Source organism: Ambystoma mexicanum, chromosome 3q (assembly GCF_040938575.1).
Source record: "Ambystoma mexicanum isolate Mex_15411 chromosome 3q, UKY_AmexF1_1, whole genome shotgun sequence".
NCBI lineage: Eukaryota > Metazoa > Chordata > Amphibia > Caudata > Ambystomatidae > Ambystoma > Ambystoma mexicanum.
Genome location: NC_090926.1, coordinates 687466786 through 687486343, shown reverse-complemented (window position 1 = coordinate 687486343; position 19558 = coordinate 687466786). Strand labels below are relative to the sequence as shown.

General features: G+C 44.2%; 1 protein-coding gene across 1 annotated transcript in view; it reads right to left on the bottom strand.

The window, feature by feature from the left end:
* LOC138448004 (probable cation-transporting ATPase 13A5) overlaps positions 1-19558 on the bottom strand; it is a 512982-nt gene that overhangs the window by 312496 nt on the left and 180928 nt on the right. Inside the window, exon 9 of the mRNA XM_069604536.1 lies at positions 13745-13876. Within this exon, the coding sequence (XP_069460637.1) occupies positions 13745-13876 (132 nt within the window). The remainder of the gene's footprint in view (positions 1-13744; positions 13877-19558) is intronic.

Genomic DNA, 19558 nt, shown 5'->3' with positions numbered 1-19558 from the left:
CTATTCTACAGAGCAGGCTCTTGGAGCAGGTGTTCACAGTCCAGTCTTGCCTCTTTGGACTTACTGCTTTCCCTGCTTTCTAAAACCTTGCGCTCGCTCTTAAACTCCTGGTTGCATCATCTTCGGACTATCTTACATATCTTCCAGTCTTTCTGATATCTGGTGTCATTCCTCTGTTCTCTTGCTTTCTCATTGTCACCTCAGGGCCTGTCCACCATTGCGGTTTCAACCGATCTTCTTAATCTGTCTCCCGAAGAACTTTGCCTGGTTTAAGATTCTCTGGTGGGCTCTCCTAGACCTCCATCTATTCAATACTATCTCTTTACAGGTCCAACCTGGACTAGTTTCAGCACTGGCTTCCTCAGCATGTCCCACTTGGATCTTTAATACAACAATTTCTTCCCAGGAAGTCACACCGAGAACGTTGGTTAATTTCTGGTGTCCCTTCACCGTCCACCTGGTCATTTGGTTCAGTGCCACTCTCTCGGCAGGCCCCTTTTGGAACATTGGCTCTTCTCTGGTTGCTCGGCAGGTCCGTTCTTGATTTTTGTTTCAGCTTTGGTTTCTCAACAGGTCCCCCCTGGAACATTGGTTCTGTTCTGGTTTAGCAACACGTCCCTAATGGACCTTTGGTTACGTTCCAGTTTCTCTGCTGGTCCCTCCTGGAATTTTGGTTCAGTTATGGTTTCTCAGGAGGTCCCTAATGGGGCTTTGGTTAAGGTTAGGATTCTCTGCTGGTCCCTCCTGGATCTATAGTTCCCAACAGTTGAATGGGTATTTCTCAACCCTTCACAAGGGTCCTTGCCAGGCAGTTAATATGACTATATCCTCCTGTCATAGGTTCATTCCTTCTTCCTGCTACCTTGGGATTGCTGGTCGAAGGTCTTTAGGGTTTGCTCTTCCATAGCTTGCGTGTGCCTTTCTGAATACCCTGCTCAATCTTTCCCTCCAGGGATTATAGGCAGGCACTGCTTCAGGTCTTGGTCTTTCCAACTTCTCAAAAACAGCTTCAGCCTTGTTTCAGGCTGTTCTCTTTTTTTGATCTCTCCTTGCAGTAAGGGAGCATGCAGGACTCAGTGAGAATCAGTAATGGTCACATGCAGTAATGGTTTTGTATGGTGGAAATTGCCTCCACACCAAACTATGCGTCATTCAGAAACTCTAAATTGGGCTGTGCTGTAAAAGTAATCCTGTTCCTTCATGTGTCTGCTCCACCAAACTCTGAATGAGGATCTAAGTGTTTATTACATTTTGTTTGATTGTTTGTATGTTTGGAAATGTGATCCTTCATTTAAGCAGGACATTAGTAAAGGCATTCGCCATACAGAGACAGGCGCATTCACAAAAGCAAATGGTCTACTCCTCTGGAATTGCCCAGGCCCTTTTATCATCCTTCTGGGGGGGGGGGGCTTGATCTCTGGTCTCACCTCCCTTTGGTTATTCCTCACATTAAATTCTTATTGGTTATTCTCTAATCATGTTTTAATTTCACCTATTAGGGAATAAAGCGTCTCTCCACTGGATTGAATAATTAGCTGATTGTCCGGATTAGTTTTAATGAAACTGGGTGAAGAGTTAAAGCTGTGCACTGCATTTAGTGTCATCTTGGAAATTCTTCCTAAGCCCTGCCAATGCTGTGTGTTTCTCAGTCTCCTTGATGGTGCTCTGCTGATGGTTTTGTGATGGGAACAGCAAAGCAAAGTATATGCAAGACTCCTCTCTAATTCATTCAGAAATACTGCCAAAATCTATTATTTTTTACACATGCGCTAATCCTGTGGTAATAGGAATTTTGTTATTATCCTTTTGTTAGACTATTTGGACTCAGTGGGAATCAGTAATGATCACATACATGCGGTAATGGTTTTGTATGGTGGAAATTTCCTCCACACCAAACTATGTGGAATTTCAGGGTGTCATTCAGAAACTGTACTTTGGGTGGTAAAAGTAATCCTGTTACTGCCACATTTTTCTGCTCCACCAAACCATAAATGCGGATCTAAGTGTTAAATACATTTTGTTAGATTGTTTATTTGTTAGGAAATGTGATGCATTAAGCAGTACAGTAGCAAATGCATTCGTCATTCAGAGACAACCGCATTCACAAAACGAAATTGTTAATAGAAAATAATTGAATCGAATATTCCGACTTCAGTTTTTTAATATGATGTAAAGTCATTGCTTATATTTCACGAAGCACATGGCCTCTAACAAAGAAAGAAGTGCATTTTTTAAAACGTAGTCATATCCCTCCATTTTATATGCATCACTATCCTTAATTCGAATTTCTGACATTTACCAAAGTCACTTCATTGAGAAAAATAGAGTGAGTCACAAATCTTAATCCTATGAAGCAAGGAGCCGATTGGCTATGGCTCTGTGTATGCTCACGGGAGGAACCCCTAAATTATACACTGACCCCACCCTTCTTTACCATTGCACTGTTTGTTTTTCAAATCAATGGCAAGGAGAAACATCTCCCGGCAGCGTTCAAGTTTAATTATGAGTGGTCTGAGTTTTGCTGTCGGCTGACTCCATTTCGGGAGGAGACAAGATTACAGACAATTGTTAACTTTTGCACTGTTCATTCTTGAAATCAGTGGAAAGTCAATGGTAAGCAGGCCTCCCGCTAGCTTTAACAGATCAAAACTAGAGATTAGGAAGCTAATGCCCTCAGCTCAGGATTGGCTGGCAAGGAAATAGCTGGGCCTACTCTACAAGTCCTAGAGAAGAGCTAAATCACAGAGTTGCTAAATTATTTGGTGATTTGATGTAGATCGGCAGAGCTGGGAGACAGACTTGAACCACATAGCTGTAAAGACATCCTGATGGGCTTCAGTTATTTTAATGCATTTTTTGATACTGATATTGTATTTGTATCGCGCGAATACCCATGTGTTTGCCAGAGCAGAGTAAATCTATTTTCTGTACGTAAAACTGGCCCTTTGCCAATTTTTCAAAATGTTGCTTATTTGCCTTCTGTAAGCGGATTCAATTCAACACTACAGCTCAGTCAATGCCTAGTCTGGGATGCTGAGGGAAACCCTTATTGATATATTTTTATGTCCAGTTCGTTTACTCTGGATGACAACCCTTATATAACACCCCTCTCTTAGAATCCCCCTGACCCCACTGAGCCAAGAAGTAGGTTTGTTTTGCAAATTAAAAGGTTTATTTGAAAATTAAACAATATATAGCTATATCGCACTTTTATAATAAATTAATGTTTGATAGCACACTTGTGAAGATGATAGTGATCAACAATGGATAATGTTACAGTGGTACACTCTTTATGATGGCTTAGAAGTGATATAGAGAGGATAAAGTAGCTGAGAATGCTTTTATGGCTTCAAGGACAATGCAATGATGAATGAAAATACAGTACAGAAAATAAACTTGATATGACTTCAACAAAAGACAATGTAATCACTTTTCTTTGACAATCCCCCCCCCTCTATGCAAGGTAAAGAGATGGAAGGAAAGCACACAGTTCTCAGGAATGCAATCAAATATAATTCAGTTCCCCCCCTAGCAAGCTTAGAGGAAAACAGGTAGGAGTCTTAAACACAGGCAAGATACTTTGATGTGGTTGCAATTAAGTGAAAACTATGCTAAAAAGGCTTTTAATTCCCTATAGGAGGTTCAGGGTGAGTGAGAGATACTTTAAATTAATTCAGGATCACTTTAGCAATGCTCTATGAATGATTGTCAGGTTGCACATGAATTTCAGCAAGGAAAGCAAGGACAAATATTTTTACACGTGGCTGAAAGTAAGCAAAATGTCAAATCGCTGCAAATTTAGTCACGTGCGTCGAGCGCAATTACGGAGGCACTATAAGGAAGTCGGTTCTAGGCTCCTTGGAAGGCTTAGAATCTTAGCTTTAAGATGACAGTTAATACTTGCTCCTAGCACAAACGGTTCCGGAGATACCGCTGATTTAGTAAAGGTAGATTTTTGGATTTTAAATTTTAAAGCTCAGAATGACAGATGACAGTTTTCAGTTTTAAAAATGACAGAAAGACACGATTCTAGGAGGCAGTTCTAATAGGCTAAAATAGTTTGGATTCGATTATTTTGGCACAGTGCTAGCTGGGTACTCACACTAGATTTTGGGCAGGAATGCGACTTCGTCACCGATCGGGTCAGGATTGGCTGGACTTCTGCTAGCAGTTCTTCACAGCGATCTGGTCTCTGGTTCTCTCTGGTTCCGGATACAGCACTGCTTTCTGGATACTGCTACAGGTTCTTGCAAAAGTTCTTGGCAAAGAATTCAAACAGCTCGCCCGGCTGTTGAATAGTTTGGTTGGTTTTGAGGCCTGCTGAAGAGGATTCAGCTTGTGGATTCAGGCCTCTCTGCTACAAATTCTGGAGTTAATTTCTGGTCACTGGAGATTGATGGATTTGAAGTCTGGATCTCTGGATGTGAAGTCTGAAGTCTCCCGGCAAAGCGTCCCGCAAGAAAGTGGAAAGTGAATCTCTCTACCTGGGTTTCAATGTTCCTTTTATGTGTTTTGAAAATGGGTGTGTGCCTGGGCCTAGCTAAGCCTGCCCCTCTCACTTATCATTGGCCAAGCTTTCCTCTCTCCCTTGATTGGGGGAAAGAAATGGAGTGTCAGAGTGATGTTGTGGTTTTATGGTCAGAGGAACCTCCCCTTGTCAAATTGCACACAATCTATTTCTGACCCAAATACATATTTATCTATGTACCATTTTTCTAATATTATAGGTCCAGTTAACATATTTTCTGTAGCACCAAACCATCCGATCCCTGTCTTTGTACGATTTTGTGTCCACTTATGACAGAATTCTCCCCTTTTCCTCCAGATAACGACCTCTAAACATTTCCAGATTTTACACACATGTGCACCAGGGATATGGGTTTCAGATGATAAAGTGTCAGATTTTTAACATGCATACATTTGGAGTAACAACCTTTTTTTCCGCTACTATCCCCAAGAACATCCCACAGGGTCCTAACACCTCTTAAAATGTGCACAGAAAAATCCCAAGAATGATGATGTTATTCATATAATTTTGACAAGTCCGCACTGTGAATTATCCATCTTTTTAAAATCATGCTCTGGCCCCAAAGGGGTGTGGTTTTCCAAAGCACATGATGGAATTTCTGGTTCATCCACTTCCCCCAAGCTCAGCTAGCTCTCACAGGCACGGCCCCTCCCAGTCTCTCCCAAGAGGAAGCCATTCTACGACCCCCCCCAATATAACATTTGCCTGAGTCCAGGACAGTGCTTTGTTTAGTTTCCTGTAGTCCCCAGGTGCCACTGCCCTAATTCAATCAGAGAGGTGTCATCTCCTTTTGGCAGGGGCAGCAGAATGCAGCCAGGCCTGGGAAGAGTTGTTGAGCCACTTCAACTCCTGTCGGGGGTAGTTGTCGGGCAGAATTCAGCTAAATGTCACTTTAGTTCCCAGTTTTCTACATTCAAATCCAACTTACAATTTCTGCACATGCAGCTAAAATGCTGATTCTAAATTCAAAACTATGACATTTAAACAATTGCAACCTATGTGACACTCACAAGTAGGTCACTCATTTATTCTAAACATTTCGATTTTAGTGGCTTTAAACCCAAATTCACTTAAGCTGCTGACATCCCCAGCTATTTTTTATATATACATTAAATAATTACTTCCTTCAAGTCATTTCAGAATATAGTTTTACATTGTAACCACCTCTTAGCAAGTCTTTCCTTGGCCTGGTTTGGGTTCATTTGTTCAGTTTTACACAAAAATCTGGTGGTTTTAAAACGCCGGCTTTCTGATAGTGGTGAGCACCAGTATTGCATCCATTTTTGACATTAAGAAAATGAATTCCCCACAGTTCTGGGTTGCTTTTGGCAATCAGCATTGCCATTACCAATGGTTTCAGGCTACTGTGTGTGTAGCCCAATGGTGGTTTTAGGCAGTGCCCTCCTGTGCTCACAACATAGGCAAAAATGGGTGCCAGCCTATTCTTCATGTTTTCCCTGTGCACTCTATGGGGAGTTCTGGCCATCATGATGTTTTCAATGCCAGTACTGCACAGTTTTATGGTAGGGCTTGGCTGCATGGGTAAAAACATCCCACGCTTCTGCTATATTTTGGAGGCTGAACTACATCTTTTAACCCATTTTTGTTATATATTCTTCTTTTCCATGTTTTTCTAACCCGTAACCACTTGGGGCCTCAATGTATTTTTGTATTATTAGCTTCAAACCTTCCACTGGTGGTTTGGTAAGCATTACATTTGGAGTGCAGTAAGGCTTGGCAACTCATATGTAAAAGCAAATGCTTCTACTTGCATTTTCCCGACCAAGGTAAATTGATCCACAAAGCAAGCTTATGAAAAGAAAGAATCTAGCAGGTAGATTTCAATGGTTTAACCTGCATTTTGAATACATGGGCCTCATTCTAAGTTTGCCGGTCCGATGGCACCTGACTTTCCGGGTTGCCGGGGTTGCAATCTCCCGGTATCACTGGGAAGTCAGGCACCTGTAAATAGTTACGGGTCCGGAGGCAACTTGCCGGTAGCACCAGCACAGTTACCGCCAGACCCGTAATGAGACCCCATGTCTTTTATTGTTTTAGTTAACTGTCCACAGAAGCCAAGGACATTGGATAACGTTTTCTAGCCCTTTCTATTTAATGGGTTTCCAGTGGTTGGTGTAACCTTACTTGTTTAGTTGTCTACTTGATTTCCAATCCTAACAGTACTACTGTGTTTATAATTTTTAAGTTTCGCTGTACCATATATTTTCTGGCCATAGACATTGCGGATTTAGACTTCTAAAGCAAATAGGAGAAGAGTAGGCTAATATGACTATATTCAACTACATTATTGATAATAGTTGGGAATGCTTATTGTTTGACTATACTATTTTAATGCTCATATTACCTCTACTAGGTAATACATATACATACATGCTAAACAAGGGAGTGAGAGCATTATTTGTGTGTTTCTATTTATGATTACAAGGAGCCCTATATTACAAGGGTAAATGTTTGTAGTTTTAATGATAAAACTGCAGAAGTAACTGGTGACATCTAATGCTAACGGTACACAAAAGTAATAATAATGTGTTTCTATATGTTCTGGGGGTAGGCTCATGACAATGTTGCTGCCCAATAGTACACTGGTCTGGTCCTCAGGGCTGGTGGCTGCTCCTGAGCCAAATGCAGGTATCAGACTGGCTCTCTATTCTCTCTCACTATTTGCTGCTGAAAAGTCTGCCATAGTCCCAAGTGGGCATATTAGCCACCTTTGGCTTGTAGTTTAGGCTCTGATAAGCAGGGTGTTATGAAAATCATGAGGGCTGCCATCACCTCTACCTGGCATAGGGAGGGATGATGGAAGTTGTCCGATACATCTCAGGAGCTCCAGGTTGTAGACTAACTTCCCTTGGAATGCATATAACAGCTGCCATATGTGTCACCTGATTTTTAATAATAATTGACGTGATCTTTTTTGATTTGCCACATGACTGCCTCTTCTCCACTCTGCATATCATTAAATATGATAAGGATATTGATTTCTTTGTTTACAGATAATGATTCAAAAGTAAGGCATACATAAATAAGTAAATATAAATAAATCCACAAGCCTGCATTCATTCATTGGGGGTTCTGTCTGGGGGAAGTTCTGTGGTATGTTGGAGAAAGTGGTTGTGTGTTGTCCTGAAGTGGATAAGCGACACCTGTCTGACTTAAGAGGAGCGGGATGACAAAAGCAGGTGGGGACTCCACCTTAGCCGCACATGTCGGAAAAGCATCCACAAGAATTTGTACTTAATGTGCTGATTGGAATCCACTGTGAATCTTGCATGGACATAGGACAGATTTCTGGTCATCATATGAAACATCAGATTGGCCTGTTGTGTGAACCATAAAAGCAACTTTTCGATATTATTCTTGATACTATTCAGATTTAACTAGGTGTTAGAATGTGGACCATTTCACCCGGAGAATATTTTCAAATGCCAAAAGTGATCTGCTGATCCTTTGTAGGGTTAGCTCGAAATAGGTAGTCAGCCAATGGGGGCACCAATGCTGCTCTTCTTCCTTGGAACCATATAGTGGGGGGTTCGGGTCCAAGCTACTAAGGGGACAAATCGAAGCAATCGGTTGGAAGGGGGTTAGGAGTTGCTGGGGTGCTGATGTCTACTACACAAGTTTGTTGTAGTGGGGGCGGGGCGTCAATGCATTGCTATCAAGGCAATTGGTGTCATGAGGGGAGCAACATTCAGGTCTGGTGGGCAAGGTGTTAGGAAGCAGATGATTCATAAATGAGTAACGCTGTGGCAGACCAAAGCGCGTCCTCAATGTGATTAAGGCTGCTCTGGTGGTGTGGCACATGCCAAGGAATGGATCGCTAAATGGCTATCGGCTCTTTATGCTGCTGTTGTTCCTCTATGATGGAGAGTACATCTAAAGAAAACAGTGCCTCTTGTTGTATCGCGACTGTGCAGCACCACCCTCATTAACAGGAACCTAGTGTATCTGGCTGCACAGGTTCTAATGAAGTCCCCTGCATCCAGGGGCACAGGGTGTCATGGCAGCCTGCAGGTTCTGGTTTTTTTTTGCAGGCACCCAAAAGCCCCTCTTCATATAAATGACATTCCTGCATATCAGCCTCATTATCAAGATTGTAAGCAGATTCTGGCCCCCAATTCTTTCCTCACATGATGGTATTATCCACTGGCTTCCTGTGCACTTGTTGCATATCCACCCCATCACTAAGATCATAGAAGAATATAGCATGTTCTTAATAATGTGTTATTTATATAGTGCCTTCGCCCAAGCGCTGCGCATAGAACATTTGTACACACTGTTAGTATTACGCGAAAGAAGTTGGTACACATGTATTGACCTCAGAAGAATTAATGTCTGGGTTTGTCTTGCCGGGATTTTAATCCGCGACCTACTGATCACACACAGATCTCATCAGTGAGCAGTCAACCCACGGAGCTATCTCATTAGATGAAAGGGCTTCACAAATGGGCGAAACACAACAAACATTTCTGTATCCTCAAACAGACCCAAACTATTCAATCTCAATCGAAAAGAAATTGGTCAATATAATGGGAAGGGCTTTAATAGAAACCCCCATACAGTATCAAATCTTGCCGATGGCAATACAAACATAGAAAATGTAACAGCTATAATAGAGAAAGAGACAGGGAAGAGACACAATGTGGAGTTCAGAAACTTACTGGGGGCGGTAAAGAGGACCTTTTTCTTTGCTGGAGGTGCTCATATTGGTTTATTGTAAATTTGTTTGGCGCTTATACGGCAAGTAAATTGTGTTTCAAAGCACCCACAGGGAAACAGAGAGGGAACAAGGGATTGAAAAACAATGGAAACACTTAGGGATATAGACGGGCCTACTAGTCCTTGTGAGCATTCAGACGGTGCAAACGCAGAGAGGGGAAGAGGGAGTGGGGGGAAGGTGTAAGTGCTAGGAGTGCCCGTGCTCGTCAGTGAGCAGCAGATGCAAGTGCCCAGTGGAGGATGTGCTAGGGCGAGGTCAGCTGCCAATAAATAGGTAAGTGCAGGCCTACAGTGGCCTAGGCCAGTGGGTTCCAAGGCAAGTGCTGGGAGCAGGCGGAGGCTGAAGGTGATTGGCTTTGGGAGGCCAGGGGGCCCAGAAGGACACCTATGTTTTTGGCCCTTCAGGTCTCATTCTCCTTCACGTTTCTTGGCAGACACGTCACACCCCAAAGCTGTTCTATCGACTAAGGCAAGCATTTTGCTTCTACTTACTGCCCCCTCTCCCCCTCGGGGAAGGTATCAGAGTCGTGCAGCACATACTCCCCTTGAAGGACCGAATGGCCCAAACATTGTAGGCACCAGCACTCAAGTGTAAACGAATTGGAGGGGGAAGCTTTAGCCGAACAGTAATGTTAAAGAAGCCGGAGCTGAGAAGGGTAGGAAGGAGGTTCAGTGAGAAGGCCAGATGACCTTTTCTGTGTATTTGATGCTTTTCCAGGTACCTTTACCATATCCAAGTTGTATGGTAAGGGTCCCTTTCTAAAATGCCATTAAAAATGGCAAGCCTTGTGAGACCAAACCTCACACAAGCTCACAAATATAGATTTGCACTGAGCTCCTATGTCCTATGCTCTCTAACCAGTTATGTTAGAGGGGTGGCCCTCGTAACAGAGGAGCTGTTATGTATATGCTATGCAGAAAACTACAGGATACATGTTTTGTGTATAGTACATGCAAATATATTCCTATTCATTCTGTGACATATAGTTCTGGATTTCTAATTTGAAACGAAAAACGACAGAAACCAGAACAGCCAGAAAAAGCTAAGTCTTGATGAGCATCTACCAAATGACACGGGCACACTAGGGTGTGAAGTACCCATAGCTGACTCGAGAGGGGCTGAGGTGTGCTGCCTGAGTGACAGATGTTGAGGACCTCTGCCAAATGGAAAGACTCGTTGGTCTGCCGGTGCACAGTGGTGTGAAGTGTCTAGGATGCCTGCTGTAGCTGTGGCAGGCCCCGCTGTTGCAGCGAAAGGCACACTCTGGGGGCTGATTCTGGAGTCCAGGAAAGAAGAGCTGCAGCACCACCAGGGACTCATGGTGCGCACTGATCTGTAGGCCTGGCATGGCTCAAGCACAGGCCAAGGCCCTGGCTGCTCTGGTTGGCTCTCTCCCTTTCCATGCCAATCTCCTAGCCGAGGTGACCTCCTTTGTACCACATACCTTCCACTGGTGGCATGAGTTTCAAATGCACATGGAACAAGTATGTTACAGTGGTCCCTTCTGTTTTATTTTTGAATGTACCATAGTTATCTAATGTACTTTATAACATCAGCCGATATATGATGCACCGTTCTTCAATATAAATCCTGACAATAAAATAAATGACAATGAATACAAATCCCATGATGCTCAGTGGTGTGTGCAGGGGGCACCAATGGCATTGGCGGAACAGATCGAACACTGGATCCCAATCGGTTGCGGTTATAGCCGGTGATTGCTCAACCTCGGAGTGCACCTATGCTGTGAGGGATTAGCCTTGGTCTTTCCGCAGACCCCTGCCTTTACAGATCTAGATGGTCTGGAGCGGGACTGCAGGGGTTAACTCTGAGGTTCCTTAGACAAGCTCAGCCATGAAGCTCTTTGCCCTTGCCCTCTGTCTTGCAATATCAGGCATTCTCCTGAACATCTGTGTGCTTGAGAGGACATCCACTTCACACTCTCCTTCTCCTCCCCTTGCTCCTCCTCATAGTGCAACCATGATCCATGTGTGTTTGTGGCCAGGGATAAGGCCAGCAGGTGTAGGTTTTTCGATACCCCCTTAAACCCCACTGAATGTCATGGTGTCCCCTCGTGTTGAAATTATGAAAAGTGTCTCAAAAGGCTGAGGCTGGTGTATATCAGAGATAACTTGGGGCCATGATACTGGTGAACTGTGTTGTTGAGAGGGCCCATTGTGCCAAGTAACAAGAGTGAAATGTCCAAATGTTGCTCTCAAGTGCAGTGCAGGGGCTTCTGCTGTGGTGGTAGGGCACGGCTCACACGAGGCCTTTGCTCTTTCCTATGCTGATGGGACTGCACTGCAGCATTGCTAATGGGTGCCTGAGTTGTGGGAGGGGCAGAGTATTCTATTTGGGGTGCTCTAACATTTTTTCTGGGGAGGTTAAATAATTTATTTATGGAGAAGGGGGCAAGTCTGTTTAGAGATGTGTTATAGTTAATAGGTACATGGACCTCTAATCCACCTTGATCAGTTCTCTGGGGTAAGGAAACTGCTCATTCAATTTTGCAGAAATAGAAACGATGGCTTTGTGGGAAGTGGTGGGAGAGTGTTTCTGTCAGTGTGATTCCTTGTATTCTGATAGGCTGTTCCAGTTTCCCAGTATTTGAGCCTCATAGGGATAAGGGATTCCTTTCACCCGTTTTTGCTTTGAGGCGAGGTTTGCTTTTTAGGAAGGGGCGTCGATTTTTATTGTTTGTGTGATTACTTTTTGAATGGCGATGGGGAGGTGATCGCTCACGAGGTTCTAAGAGCTGCCACAGTACACGTACTGGTAGAGGGCCCATACTTTATTTAGACTGTAAAGATAAGTAGTCTTTAAAGGAAGGAGCTCCGAGCTATACAATTCTGCGAATGTTGAAGTTCCACCTTCAAACCCTCGGGTGAAAAACATAGCCAAGTCAGGACTTTAAAAACCTCATGGTCTTTAATTGCCCTCAAGTCTTCTTGGGAAAACCACGGAAATACAGCGTAAATCCCGTTGTTTCAGTTATAGGAGGGGGCTACTTTTAGATAAATATTTCTATGCCCTTTCCTTACAAATTGCTTTGATGTGGGTACCAGAAATGTAAAGAAACCACACACCCCATCAGAGCCGGAAATAAAGAACACACCGCATTATAGCCAGTTAGAAACATTGTGCCCCCAATCAACCAAGACATCACTCAACAAATGGGAGCAGGTAATATCTAGACCCGGAGATCTGGGTTTGACAAACGTGAAATTCTACCCAAATTAGGAGATCTCCTTGAGCCTCTAGCAGTAAATGTCAGGTGCAGAAACACAAGTGCCCAAATCATGTCCTGATTTCTGTAACGCGGGATCCTCTTGATCCCATGAGCGTACTGTTCAATGTACAGCATGGCCTGTCTGGGATGCTCCAGCTACCGTACAAGTTGTGAACTGATATCCTTCTTCTTGGTTCTACCATAGCGCTGCATCACACACCTCAATAACACAACCGAGAATTCCAGTGTGAAAACAGGCAATAAAATAATTCTTATTAAGAAGGTGGTAAAAAGAAGGTCGTTTTAGACAAGCTTGGTTGTGCGCTGTTTTCTGAATTTAGATACTCCTGTCCTTCACACGGACCTTTGTGTGTTGATATTAAATTGACACCAGTTTCATTGGTATAGGTGAGAGAAGGTTAAATACACCAGTAACGGTCAATGACACAAAACATAAATTTATTTTGTTATTTTATTGTGCGTTTTTAAGGCGCTTATACAAGTAAATTGTGTTTCAAAGTGCCCACAGGGCAACAGGGAGGGGACATGGGAATGAAGAACAAATACAACAATGAAAGATAGAGGCGGACCTACTAGAGAGAAGGGATGAGGGAATGGGGGGGGGTAAGTGCTGCGTGTAATAAGAAGGAAGTGCTAGGGAGTGAGCAGCTGTAAGTGCATAGGTGGACTGGTCGGCTGCCAAAACTAAGTAAGTGCAGGCCTGCAGTGACATAGGCCAGTGGGTGCCAAAGCAAAGTGCTGGGAGAGGTGGAGGCTGTAGGAGAATGTGTGTGGACGGCCAGGACCCAGGAGAACACATAAGGGCCATGGTCACCAATCTCAGCAACTGTGGGATTTATCAGAGGAGGTGAAAAGGAAAGTCTTGAGGATCTTCCAGAATTTGAGGGGATCCAGCTCAAGACGAAGAGGAAGGGGGGGGCTATTCTATTCACTGGGACCCAGGCCTTATTCCTGCTGTGAGCCCTGTCTCTCTCAAACAAATTACCAACACAGATCACATTAACACCCTCAATCCTGCACCTCAGTAAGGACTCGAAGACCCTACGCTTCGTGCAAGCCTAGCTATCACCCTCCAGAGATCGACCCACTCAGCTGATCCACCTGCTTATCCTGGCAATCTCTGCCATCCCTGCTGCCCACCTCTTTCCCCCTGTGCCGATTTTCATGGCGCTGCTGGTTTCCCACACATACATACATAATATTTTTTAATTTTAGATAGTGCCCATACCTGTTAGCATGCCTTCATCCACAAGACAGCCTCCGTTGAGTAGTATGGCATCACATGGTACATGGGCATGCTGCCCTGTGAGCACAATGACATCTCCGGGGACCAAGGTGCGTGACTGCACCTCTCGGTACTCTACAAAGGAGAATAACACAACAGTGCATTAAGCATTCCCATTTCTAGAAGGATTTCAGATCTTTGCCTAAAAGGATTTTAGAATGTCTTAAGTAATGTGCATTACAATCAAAAACAGTGATCATTGTGCATTTCTGCCTCCTTTGAATGTTACGCCCATCGCCGAGTCTTTTGTGAGATGACATGGTGCCTAGTGATTTCATGGCACAATATTCAGCACATATATATTAGTGCTGAATAAAAAAAATACATATGGTTGATGAAAGGGATATTGAATTTACGGAGGTGTGTGTGTGGTTGGGGCATCATCAGGGGGCTGTGGTGTACCTCCCCCCAACATTGTGCAGTTGAACTGAGTTGAACGAACAGTTAAAAAAATGGGCATTAAAAATGGTCCACAAGGAGGACACGACCGGAGGGTAACTTGGTCTCTCCACTCGGTCCAAAATCAGTCTTAGAATATAACTCATTGCACAGGACTCAGGAGAGCCGACTAAACATTGACGGCCATAAGCCCGGTTGGCGCTGCCCAAAGAGGAGATTCTTGTAAAGCGGATCTTGTGTCCCGAGAAAAGGCCCTAGGGGGGAGAGGGGGTGAGGGGTGAAAGCATCAGAGATCTATGGCTTCTTTATTGTTGTTTTTGAAGTGGTTACGGGCATGTCCCAATGTTTATTACATGCATAAGATCTTTGTTGCCTTGAACAACCAATACAAATTGAATTAAAAAAAAGAAATGTAACTGGACAAATCTGCAGTAAAAACACATGGAACCGATGAAACGCCACAAAGCCTAATATGTTAATGCCCATTACCCTCACCACGGACCCTGCCCCCGTTAGCTCTACCCGTAGCATTCTTCTTTGTAACTCCACTCACAATGAATTGAGAATGAGGGTCACAAGGTGGAATTATACATTTACATCGGGGTGGTTAAGAGGTACATCATACACACAAAGGAAGCTGAGGGAGTGGCACTGCCCTCATTAAGGTTCTTCACCTTTATCAACAAACATTAAGGTTAGGCAAGCTATTGAAACTGTTTTCACAATGAGGTACCATGAGCGAGACCAGAAACCAACACGACCGGTTGGTGCTAATGCTATATTAAATTCAGAAGCACACACCAGGTCTAACCTAAACAAATAAACAATTTTATTAACATATAAAAATAAATACTTGAAAGGTGCCGATGGTCACCATAAAAGATTCAACACAAAATGGAGATACACAATTAAATCAATAGTGCTAACTTAAATAGGTATAGACAGTGCAAAAGATGTTACAGACAGTAAAACGTTAGGACAAAGGTATTGAGTCACGATGGCCTAAAGGGTCAGTGGTGTAATGAAAGTGTCATGTGCTGTGCAAATTACGCTCGTAAACTTAATCTAACACTCCATTCAAACTCACCATTACTCATTCATCCACATACATACAAGTCATACCAACATGTTTCTTTCCAAAATGTAACAGGTGCAAACAATGTGCAAGGAAATTCATCAGGGACTGTCAACATCAAGTAACAAACAAAACACTGTTGTGCAGATTCAGCTAAAACAAGACAAGGTAAAACTGTCAATACCAATAACAATATTAGTATGTCGTCAACACTCATAAGAGTGTTACTATAAACCCATTTCACAAGCCTCAAGATGCTTAATATCGGGTTGGTGATGTGTCCACAATGTGGCAGCTAGTTTCACCTGAAAACAGTAAGGAAATGGGAAAAGTTGCCATTTGTCAGATACAATCATGTCCAACAATCAACATAAGATTGCGTTATACGTTCTTAATACCGTGCCTGTATAAAAGAGGGCAGATAAATGGGCCAAAAGGCTATTGTTGTAAGGAAGGAAGCGCGCGGAAACAAAAGAGGGAAACGAGAACCCAGAGCCAGGAACAGTAGCAGTGCGAATAGGATGAAGTACCAGCACCAGCGCATGTGTATAGGTTCCCTTGGACAAGAGGAAGGGTAGCCCCAGCACCATCCACGTGGGTATTAGTCCAACCACAATATCATGCTCAGAGGGGACAAGCTGGAGACTATCCAATTTCAAAAGAACCAGGTGAGACTGTCCCGAGTGCCCCGAAGGTTCAAACCGTTAGCGTTATTCAGTACATGCAAAACTCCTTACCATATGCTGTTCGAAGCGCTATAAGCAGTCAGCTTTAAGCTCGAGAGCATTGGTTGTGGAGGGTCATACATTTGGCGAATCGGGCGTGGATAAGAGAGCCGCCAGAACACTGGAAAAACTGAAGTATTATGTTTAATTTTAAGGAACCTTTCCCTTCCTCTGAGTTTTGCAACCATTCGTTAAAAAGAAGCTGCTTTAAGGTGAAATGTTTGTTCACTTGATGGCCTTGTGGACAATGATGTAGCCATCATTGCTGTGGTATAAAGGGGTTAATACGAAAGGCCTCCTGCAGCCGTGTGTGATATATTATTTTAACCACATGAAGTACTGATATGGCAATATCGTTTCCTGATCAGGATTCCCTCACATCAGATCATCACTTAAGAGCGTGTACATGATGCACGCTCTTTTCTGAGCTTTTTCCTTTGCCCATTTAATAAATAAATGCACATGCTTTGGGCAATATCCAGGAGTGACTCCTAGCATACTATGGCCTAGTGGAGGTTTTCCAGGGGGCAGTATGTGGGCTCTGAATTTGCTAGACGGGCACCTGCTGTGTATTAACCGGGTAGGATTAAGCTCTGGCAGCACCCAATGCAAGCTGAGGAACTGGGTCTGGCGATCACCTATGACATCATAGGTTGGAGTGTCCGGACCTGCTGCTGGTCAGACTGAGTGGGGTGCCCCCGTGGAACACTGGAAGGTCGCATGCTTTCAGAACTTTGTGACAGCTGATCCACTGCCTTCTGCTTTCCTCTGCATGTTCCCTGCTGTGATTCAGACAATGAAGGCCAATGCTGACTTGGCAGACAGCTATAGCCAGTGCAATCCTGCTCCTGCAAAATACTTGTTCTACATGTATGAAATTATTGAAGTAGTAAGCTGCTATTTTAGCTATCAGTCTCTGTGGTGTGTGACCCTCCCCAATGTGTTGCCCCTTTAAGGGAATGTGTCCCTCCCCTGTGTATTGCCCTTTTAACATGGGCTTAGGGAGAATTCTCAAGAAAGTGCTAATTTCCCTTACACTTTGAGCTCCCCAGTAACTCTGCTGGATTTCTAGGATTTGATTTTTTTTCCTGGGAAGAGTGTGAGCCTTTTTTCCCACTCTTCCATGTATTTTGATGTGGGTTTTACTTTTGTGTTCTCTGGTTATGGAGTTTTAAAAACAACTCCATAGGCATCATCTTTTTCAGTGTGTCACACAGCACCCTCAGTGCAGTGGCACAGGGGTGTCTTTCAGTCTCCCCAAGGTTTAAAACCTTCTCTGGGACTGACTATTGTCTCCCAGAGCATGTAAAGTTAAATTGACTTTACTAGTCTTTTTAAATTTACAGACCCACCAAGCCCTATCTTACTTTAGAGTGCTGGAGGGGTTGCCTAGCTTCCCCCCCCACTCTAAACACTCATGTAACAGTCAAATGTTACCCTTTCCCACTTGAAATGGCTGGTGGCAGTGGTTTTAAACAAACTACCATGATTTTTCCCGACCGCGAACACCGGTAGCTAAAAATCGGGTCAGCCATCTTTTCCAATATGGCGCCCCAGACCTATCTGTAAAAAAAAGACTCTGGTCATCTTTTTTCGCCATTTCTTTTTGGAAAAGTCCTTCTTGTGTTTGTCTCTGCGCGCCAAACCAGGTTTGGTCCCTTTGTTTGTTGGCCTTTGGCAGGCTTCCGTGCTGAAGCCCTCCTCTGGCGCCTGAGTGTCAGGGGTGGAGAGGATGTGAGGAAGGTGCCCGAAACTCCCTGTGCTTAGTCTCCTAAGAGACCTGAATGTACTCTGGCGTGATTGGCCGGCTGGCTGTCCGGCAAGGACAGCCACCCTGCTGTGTGAGTGACAGCCAGGCTGCAATGAATGGGGGAAAACTGTTTAAAAGCAGGCCTCTGGAACTTGGAAAACAGAGACGACCACTGTAACGAAAGAACCGAAGACAAGCTAAAGGAAGACTGGTCCGAATTGCCCGAAACTCCATCAACAGAGAAGCCCTTCAAGGTTAACTTCTTCCCTTGAGTTTGGTGGGAAAAACCAACTCGTAAGCCACCTGGACACCGTCCCCAACCTGGTCGAACTTTGTGTGCTGTTGAAAACTGCCAGGGAGAAGGAAACCAGCTTGTGGACTTTAAGGCACTCACACCTTAAACCGACGTTTTGCCAAGCTTGTGGCCTCTTCCCTGGGCAGTGCATGAACCTCACAAAGCGAGATCTGCAATAACTGCCAGGAACAACTGCCACAGCTACAGCTTTTATTCACTTACAAGGTACTGTGCAAGTGTGGTGCAGAAATCTGTTTGGCCGCGGCAAAAGTATGTGACTTTGAAGGCTTGTCTTTCCCTAAACCAACATCTAACTTTTCCTTTGACCAAATTCTTCTAAGTTCCGTGGCAAAGACTTAACCGTTTACTACCAGAACTGTGCTGTACTATACAAGACTCTGAACCATTGACTTTTGCCCAGGCCTCTTGAATTGCTGGTTGTAGTGAATTGAAACCCTTTGCCCTGCTTATGAAAGTATTTGTGCTGTTGATTCTAATAACCTTGTCTTTTTACCCCTTTTTAAAGTATCTGAAGTGTCATTTTGCTCCCACTTCAGGGGAGCTGAACTTGTTCAGAAACTGATTGGTTGTGTATTGTAGTATGTTAGATTGTGATATTGAGCTGCTCTTACTAGTGGAATGTTTTCCAAATGACTGTGTAAATAAATGTAAATTCCTTTACCAAGAAACCTTGAGTAAGTGTTTGTTTGAATCACTGTATTTGTTGTTCCTTTGTGTAACCTGTTCAACTGCTCACTTTACTCTTGAGATAAGTCTGGCTGCTCAGCCACCGTTACCACATTACTGTGTAGTACAGGCTTGTACCAAAGGTGAAATTGTACTGACACTAGTAGTCTTAATTGTGTGTAGTGTTCCCAAAGGGTACTGCACATGATTCTGCCTAACAATGGGCCATGACTGTGTCATGGCTCAAGCTAATAAAAGGAGCCTCTGCAGAGACGTGCAGGAGAACAGCTGCAGACTACCAAAGAGGAACGGCTGAGTCCGTCTCTCATTCCTTAGGCCCACATTGCGTGAGCACAGGCCTGCAGGCCATGATGCCGTGGGACCCTGGTGCCAGTACGTTGGCAGAGGTCTGCATTGTCAGGGGCATGGCTTTCCCGGCCCCCACCCCAGATGTTGCTGGTGTCCCATAGCACCCTGGGGCCTGCTGGATGTCCATAGCAGGCCCCAAACCCCAGAGCACTGGACCTCCAGAGTGCTGATGTCCATAGCACCATGGGGGCCTGCTGGATGTCCATAGCAGGCCCCCACCACACTGACGAGGAGGAAGAGAAACCCATGGGGCTCCTTGGCCCACGATTCCTGTGTTTTTTTTCTTTTCTTCCCCCCTTTTTTTGTTTGAAGGAAGAAGGGAGGGTGCTGTCCCCTGCTGGGGGTGTGAATGCAGCAGCTATCGCTGCGCCGCGTGTGAGCAGCAGCATCCATTCCCATCGGAATGGAGAGGAAAGATTTGTAGGGGGCTGTGCAGGTGAATTTTCCCCCCCGACCA